The following is a 9007-nucleotide window of genomic DNA, read 5'->3' as shown; positions in this document are numbered from 1 at the left end:
GCCTCTGTAGCCACAAAGAATATCAGTAAAGTTTATGGAAATGTTTTGACCGTTCGTAAGTGTCAACGATGGTCAGCAAATTTCGTTCAGGTGACTTTAGCCTTAAAAACTGTGATGGTAGGGGCCATGTTGGAATTGATATTGATGCACTGAAGACTTGTTGAGTCTAACTCAAGGTAACACACTAGTGAAATGGCCCTGAAATAGCATGTCTGTCATCAAACAATACGTAAACATCTAAGAAATATGGGGAAAACTCCATAAAGAAGGTGTTTGGGTGCCTCACGAACTCTGATGATCATCGTTTCCAACGTGTGAATGTTGCTTCGTCTCTTCTGGCGCGTAATGCGCGTGTAGCATTTTTGGACAGAATTGGAAAAATGGATTCTCTATGAGAATATTAAACGCCAAAAAACAATGGCTCACTCCTAGACAAAACTACTTCCGACCCAAAAACCTGGACTCCATCCACAGAAAGTGATGCTTTGCATTTGGTGGGACATCAAAGGGGTAATTCATTTCGAACTCCTCAATCCACAGCGAAATGCTAATGCAGAGATCTATAGTGAACAACTGGAACGTTTAAATCTAGCCCTTCACTCGACAATGCACGTCCACATGTGACACGTTTGACGCAACACAAGATTATGAAGTTGGGTTGTGAAGTTCTCCCCCACCCACCATATTCTCCAGATATGGCACCATCAGATTACCACTATCTTGCAACACCATTTTAATGGGAAAGCGTATGCAAATGTGGAAGGTGTTAAAGAGGACATCGACATGTTTTTTGCTTCAAAGCCAAGTGATTTCTTTAATAAGAGAATTAACAACCCGATTGTAAGATGGAAAAGCATCATCGATAAGAATTGGGGCTATTTCATTAAATAAATGTTTTGTTTTGATATATATAAGATGTTCGGATTTTTTCATCTAAATAAAAAGCGACATTAATTTCTTGACTACCTATTATATATTAATTAGAAGTAAAGACATGCAGAGAACCACATTATAATGAGTTCTTGAAGCGTATAAATTTTGTGAGGTTATTAAATGACACCAGAAGGCGCAAGTAATTTAACACATATTTAATGCTCGTTTACTTGTAGATTAATAAGGTTGCAAAGAAGTAATGTCTGTGGTTTAGCGCTTAAGATTATTTTTTTTCGAAGTATTGCAAATTAGATAAAAATTACATACAATATCATTACATATTGGTGACAAAAATTCAAACCGCTGTCATGTGTATGGCCATAGTAGCTAGGTCTAGGAGATGTTTGATAATCAGTATGACTTTGAGATGATAGGATTAGTCTATTTCTGGTGGTAACGCATATTAGCAAATTTTCTATGATAGGTAAAGCTGGTCGCACGATATGATATATGCGGGAATATATGTGTTGCTTACTTTAACTCTTCCTATTATTTGTCAACCAAAAGTCTGTAATTAGCATATTACTAGACGTAGTCACTTTTGTATAGTTATATATACATATATAAGCAGAGACATTTTAATTTATGTGCTGCTCTTATACTTAGCTGATGTGTTTACAAAAGTAACTTTGAATTATCAACAGTTTTTCACTCATTTTTCATTATTTTTTAATTTTTTTGTCGGCATCAGTTTTGGTTTCTCTTGTCATGTTGGTTCTGTTACTGACTTCGACATAAGCCCCTTTCTGCGGCTGTATGTTCTCAATTTCTGTGCATGCCTGTATCTAATTTTCCAGTCTTGACAGAGGCGGCCTAGCAACCGAGACCTACGCCGATACCAACCAACCCCAGCGGCTCTTCTCTCAACCGCTCGTCATTATCTTCCAGGCCGTGCCTTTACCCCTACACTGTCGATCTTTTCAGCCTTGATCATAATGTAGGGTTGCTTGTTCACTTTGTAAGGAACACGCAGAGAATTGTGGGAGAATGATCGTTAGCTGAGAGGTCACGGAAGTTGCTATGCATCTTGCTCTTGACGATATCTACGGACTGTAGCTCCAGTAGTCAATAGTGAGTGTAGTGTGTAGGCAGGGAAGAAGTAAAGACATCTTCCCACCGAAAGAACCCTGCTTCACAGCATCTCCGACACATTTTTACTGTTTTTATTCTTAATTTTCTTTTATCATACTTTGTACCAGTGATATTTCATCTAGGTTAAAATCTGAGAATTACCTTTTTATTGTCACAGGTATTCCATTGTGTGCGTGTGTGCGCACAGTATTATAAACTATATAAACACGATAAATAAACTATATATCGGGGCAATTTTATTTATCCGAAAGTGAGTCAATTAGTCAGATTTTAGTTGAAATATGCATCCACCTTGCTTGATGTTGACTGGTGAAAGAAATGACTGTACATGCGGGGAACCATGCCGCTTGGGAATCAGTGGCACAGCAGCCACAGCTCCAGTTAACAACCGCTGGTGCTGTGGTTGTCCTTGCCTCATCGGTTCCCAGTTTCTTTTAGTGGGTCGGCATTTACACACTCCTCGTCCTCCTCTCCCTACAGGGTGCCATTCGTGCTTCCACAATATTTGTGTTTCTCGAGCCAGTAACCATGTATGTCAGCGGACCCAGGATGTTCTGCCACCTATTACCATGGACAAAGAAGTGGTAAGTTATTACTATTTCTCATAATTGTATGATTACCTCGCATTTTTTCTAGGAATTGGAAAAAATAGTGTGGAAAAAATCTAATTTTGATTAAAATTCCTTTTACATTTGGATAATTATATAAAGATTAAAGTAAACTTAACCATCACAAAATATTAAAGGTTTTATATTCAATGTAAAGATGGTTTGTTATTCCTGTTGAAGGAAAAGAACTAAAAGCATTGCTGTTATTCAGATACACAGTTTCAGCACAGACATATTTGATGTTTTGACCACTTTTTCAGTTTTATGTTTCACTTTGCATGTTTTCTAAACTTTTTTTTTTATTTAGAAAGAAGTAGAAAGACATTAACAGGGCCTAAAAATCCCCCCCCCCCCGACTTCGAGGAGCAACTTGCCAATAACATTATGAAAATATTGTGAAACTTTGTTGAAAGAAAATCATTTGGATTTTGCGATTGGCCTTTGTATGACCATTTCACTTTTCTGTGTCTAAGTCCTGTAAAAAAAGTTAGTTAGTGTTTGAATTGTGATGTATATCCGAAAATAAATGTATTAATCTCCTGCATTATACTGTACAAACAATTTTGGTAACTAATCATTTCACTTTTGTTGTAAATTTATCATAGACACTTCTTGATTAGTATGCATATTTTCGTTCTATCAATAAGTCTGTAAAACGGCACCCATATTTTTTCACTAAATTTAGGCCATTTCAGTCAGTCAAGTCTTCAGAATAGTGTATTCAAGAAATGTATACAGATTTGCCAATCTGATTACGAGTTCGATAATCTGCTGTACGTTATTGTTGCTGTTTTTCTTAGGAGTAACGTGTACGAATATCTATATCTAGAATTAACTTTGTAAACGTACCTATAGACGTTCGTAGAGTAAATGCCATTAAATGGTCATTAGTACTTTATTATAGATGATACGTAATAAGAGCAAGTAAGTTGTACAGTGCACTGGTATTTGCTTCAAGCTAAACAGTAAATCTTGCTTTTATTTCACTATGTTATTAAGGTATGAGTAGCCGCCACCCGCAAAACATTTGCGGTAATTTTCATGCCTTTCACTTGAATTTTCTTTATTCTATCATTTTCACGTATGCCTAGTCTGTTTGAAAAACATTTACGCTGTAAGATAAACAAATTCACCTAGACATAACTTTATTTAATAAGACTACAGTAAATAAACAATAAAGTAATGGTACTTATAATAGTATACAAAATATGAAACAGATGTAAGCGTTCGGTTTATTTTGCGAGTTGAAACAAAGAAACTTACAAAAACCAAGAATAAAACACGAAGTAGAGAAAAAAAAGGTAGTTAAAAGGTGTTTATAGTAGTCTATGAAACATACTGAAGCTAGATTCTTGCAAAGTAAAATAAATGTAAAGTTGTAATGAAGGCAAACTTAGCTGAATATGCAGAAACCTTTGAAAGTGATAAGTATATGGTTTTGAACGAAATGCACATGCGTATTTTAGATCTAAATAAGTCGATATATCTCATAGAAGTTGTATTTAGTATAATGGTGTTTTTTACAAAATTTCACGTGGGTTAAGTGTTGTTTGTATGAAATACTTTGCAAGTAACAAATTAAAGTTGAAATGAAAACCAGTCATCATGTGATGTCAACGACATTGAGCCATCCTCTACCATACTCATTGAATTGAAAAGTTTGACTAAGCAAAATACAGGTAAGGTGATTCTGAATTGAAAAGCCAATATATAATTCGGACTACTGGGGCAAATGCTTTTCTAACTATATAAGATTTGTAGTGTTTGATAGAGAAATTTGCGAGAAAAGTTCCAGACAGACAAATGCAAGTGTATTATTTATATAAATTGTGAACTACTATCCCAAATGCACCATATTACTCCCTACAGTTTAGCTAAGTTGTTTGGTTACCATTTAACCTTCTTAGTTACTTTATAAGCACATACAGCCTTACTAATATTCATGTTGGGACTGTTTGCAGGTTAAGCCTCGGTTGCAAATGTTTCATCGGCCTACACTTCCTTCCAGGTATTGTTTCACCACATTTGTTGCATACTTGAGATCACTGTCTTTCTGGATGGTGAATTCCTGTTCAACTGAATAATAATCTGATTTTACTTATCAGCAGTCAGGGTACCATCAATTTTATGCATATTTCCAGTACAGTTGTTTTAGATGTTATCCACACGCTTGATTTGGTCTCCCAGCATGTTTAACTGTAGGACGTGATACCACTCTTCACTCTGCCAATGAACAAAATGTTGTTGATTATTGCCAAACAATTTGGATTAATCTATAAAGGACAACTTTCTTTAGCTTTACTCATTTAATTGTTCGAAGTTTGATGTCTATTTCATCCTTTTGATTTGGTTATCTCTCCTAAGCAGTATTTTTTGCAGCTGCACGTCCATTGAGGTCACGTCATTCTAATGTGTATGTTATTGTTCCGAAAGTAACATTCACACTTCTACCTACAATGGCAAGATTTCTGCTGGATTTACGTCTATCATGTAAATGGTAACTTAACATCATTTTGGAAGACTTTGGGTTTTCTACCTCATCCTCTTTTATTATCAACAGTACGGGTTTCATGTGCTCTCTTCAAAGTCTCCATACAGCTCCTATATTTCGCATGGGATAACCTTTCCCAGCCATACATGGCCAAGTGGTTAGGGCACTCGACTAGCAACCTGCGGGTCGCAAGTTCGAATCCCATCAATTAACATGCTCGCTCTTTCAGACGTAGGTGCGTTATAATATGATGGTAAATCCTACCATTCGTTGGTAAATAGTAGCTCAAGAGTTGGCGATCGGTCGTATTGACTAGCTGCCTTCTTTCTAGTCTATCGCTTCTATATTATAGACGGCTTGCGCAAATAACCATCGAGTAATTTTGTGCGAAATTCCATAAACAAAAGCAAAACTTCTGCAGTCAAAAGTTTGATTTCTACATGTTTAATTGGGTTTCATTTTTTCCTGGTAGCCGTAAGTGCATTCACCATAATACTGCTGGGAATAGTATTACTACCTGCACTTTTATAGGCATTATGTTGATATGGCACTGTCTGATTGTTTAGATGATATCGAGTTACAGTATAAACTATCACAACGTGACTATTTTGGTTGTTCATTTTCATATAATAGAGGAGAGCTATCCCATAATATTTATATTGTATATCCATTTTACTTACAATTCCCATAATATTTATATTGTATACCCATTTTACTTACAATTCCCATAATATTTATATTGTATACCCATTTTACTTACAATTTCCATAATATTTATATTGTATACCCATTTTACTTACAATTTCCATAATATTTATATTGTATACCCATTTTACTTACAATTTCCATAATATTTCCAATACTATACATACCGTCTTCGGAAGTCTTAAAGAATTTCTAAACATCATAAGTTATTGTCCATAGAAATCATTTGTAGTTTAGCAAATTTTCAAATTGTTATTGCTGGTACTTTAATTCTCGGGGAAAGTCCTTTGAGATGTTGGTTTGTGTAAAGTATAGTCTAGAGAAAGTCTTTAAAGACCATGCTATCGCACGTGAAATATTATTTATTACTTGGTGAAAAAAAAAAGCTTGTCCAAATTATGAAATTATGCTTAAAAATAGTTGTATAATAAGATACGTAAATAAGTTGTGAAATGAAAGAGTAACATAATATTAGGGTTTCACACGCAGCTGTGGCGTGAATATTATTTTCTAGCGTCATTTTAACAGCAAACAGTTGTTCGTGTCAGTTGTGATACATTCAATTCAGCTCTTGATTGTGTAGTCATGCAAACGGTAGTATATCGTATTATTTTAGGTGTTGAATCTGACATCACTAAAATTACATTGTGTAACCACATTTTCTCCATAATGACTGGTAGAAAAAAAAATCAAATGTTTTTAGGGTTAGTTGCAGGATCACTTTTGTGTAGATGTTGCTGAGCTTATTAGTTAGTTTTATCTTCTTTCTTTTTTGGAGCTGTTTTTTACTTAAACCTTCACATTTTCTAACAGCTGCTAAGCAAAAGGATTCGATATGAAAACCTGTAATTTGTTGAGAAAGAATTGTGTTACTTACAAAATTGCAAAAAAAATTAAAATCAGTTTGCGCTTAAGAACACTGATCTTCTGTTTAAAGACCTCATAATCAGAAATATTATTTAGTTTTGAATAGATGGGTTTTTTCCTTGTCGTTCGTCTACCCATCGTTACTGACGCGTTATGTATGAAGATCGTTAAAAGAAACGAGCTTAATCTTTATCTGTTAGCACATCATCTGTACATTGTCAGTTAGTCTTAATGATATTTCCAAATGTATGTGTCAACAGCTACCTTTCCGTTGCCTGCACCAGTGGTTTTGTTTTTTGTTGTTGTTCTTATGTGTTGTATATTTCTAACTTCTTTGAGGCTTCAAATTGGAGTATTTTTAAAATGATATTTCTGCTGACTTGCAGCGAATATGTTTTTAAGTTACACTTAAAATTGTTTTTATTGAGAACTAAGTTCAGAAAAATGTATTGCATACAAGTTTGATACTTTGAAAGTTCAATGCGATCGTGTCGTTTTTTTTTTTTACTACGATTATGGGAAATTTATTCGACTTGGGTCCGGCGATATTGTTAACTTATCCTGCCTTTACAGGAGCGTAGACTATTTAATTGGTTAGTGAAAACTATTAATGTTTCGGTTAAAAATATGCCAAATGAGAAAGCCGATATTCAAAGACAAAGCATTACATAAGACCGATAAAGCATAGATCACCAACCAGACAACTTGTACTACTAATGAACTAGAAAGTATTTTTGCAAATCTAAATATACAGTTGCCGTAAAATAGGATTAATTTATCAACTTTTAGCAATCGCAAAACCTACGAATTCTTTTGACCTCACAAGAATGTTATAAAATGAATATAAAAAAGAATCAAACAAAGAATTGTAGAAACAAGAAAATATTTAATATTTCTGTATTAAGGAAACTTTCTTGTAGACATAGATACAACTATACAAAAAAAAATGTTTTAGTTTATTTAATACCCCACTCTAAAACTTAGATAACTGAAAAAAAATAGTTACTATTCAAAAATCCCCCAGTGGCGCAGCGGTATGTCTGCGGGCTTACAACGCTCGAATCCTGGTTTTGATACCTGTGGTGGGCAGAGCTCGGGTAGCCCATTGTGTAACTTTGTGCTTAACTTGAAACAAAACAAGAAAACAAAAAATATATTGAAATAGAAATTTGAGGACCAAATTAAAGCAACTCCATAATACTTATGAAAATTTTAATAATGAAAAAATATTTAAAGTGTTATTAGATATTAGACAGAAGTTAAAACGGTAAAGGATTCTAATTTAAACCACGGAATTACCTTATCGCCTTGTTTATTTCACAGGACGAGACAATCAATAAAACTAACAAGAATTTTACAATGAAGCCAAAGGTAAATTATATTGAAGTTATAAATGTTTACAGTATAGTAAAATATAAACATTTGTAAAAAGTATGCCAAAAAATTAAACTACAGAAATATGTAAATTGAAACAATGAAAAATCTTTAGAAAACGTACACAAAACAGTCTTGTTTCCACATTATTTTTTATTAGTAACAGCCTCCCAGTGGCACAGCGGTATGTCTGCGGACTTACAACGCTAGAAACCGGGTTTCCATACGCATGGTAGGCAGAGCACAGTTAGCCTTTGTGTAGCTTTGTGCTTAACCTCAAACAAATAACTCCCCCCCCCAAAAAAAAACAACAACAGCAAAACAAACAACATGCACAAAAGAACCAAAAACCAAATTGACGTTTATTACACTTAACAGAATAATCATCAACAGAACATTCAAGTTTTGCTTTCAAATTTCAATGCCTAGCCCCAACTTATCAAACCCTAACACCTATTGTTCTCAAAAACCCCACCTTCCCCAGAAATTCACTTCTCAAGTCATGCCCGTTATTAACCCCTATTGTCCCCTGAATCCCCGACTTTCAGCTGGCGGTCAGTCTTTGTTGCTCGGAACACGTTTTTTTAATAACTAAACCAATTATTGACTGTAACTTTCAGTACCACGTTAGTTGCCACAAAGATTAGGGCTTAGATGCCTAACTTCGACACTCGGCCGGAGCCGAATATTACCGGGTAGCCTAATACCCAGCCGGATACCCTTGCATCCCTAGTAAAAATATTTATTGCATTATTTGTTCTCTGGATTTTGAAGTAACTTTTTATTTAGGACCTACAAAGAAAAGTTAATAATATGTTTGTGTATATATATATATATATATATATATATATATATAAATAGTAATAATTAATTACGATAGTAACTTAACTTAACTAATAAGAACGACTATAACTAAAAATACGACGTAACGTAACTA

General features: G+C 34.4%; 1 protein-coding gene across 3 annotated transcripts in view; it reads left to right on the top strand.

Moving 5' to 3' along the window:
- The window catches only part of LOC106466724, a 79563-nt gene that overhangs the window by 16748 nt on the left and 53808 nt on the right, over nucleotides 1-9007 (top strand). For all 3 annotated transcript variants that reach the window (XM_022394812.1, XM_013927028.2, XM_022394811.1), the window contains exon 5: nucleotides 2506-2609. In XM_022394812.1, coding sequence (XP_022250520.1) covers nucleotides 2506-2609 — 104 coding nt within the window. The remainder of the gene's footprint in view (nucleotides 1-2505; nucleotides 2610-9007) is intronic.

Source organism: Limulus polyphemus, unplaced genomic scaffold, assembly GCF_000517525.1.
Source record: "Limulus polyphemus unplaced genomic scaffold, Limulus_polyphemus-2.1.2 Scaffold2362, whole genome shotgun sequence".
NCBI lineage: Eukaryota > Metazoa > Arthropoda > Merostomata > Xiphosura > Limulidae > Limulus > Limulus polyphemus.
Note: the sequence above shows the minus strand (reverse complement) of the source record. Positions and strands in the feature narration are given on the sequence as shown.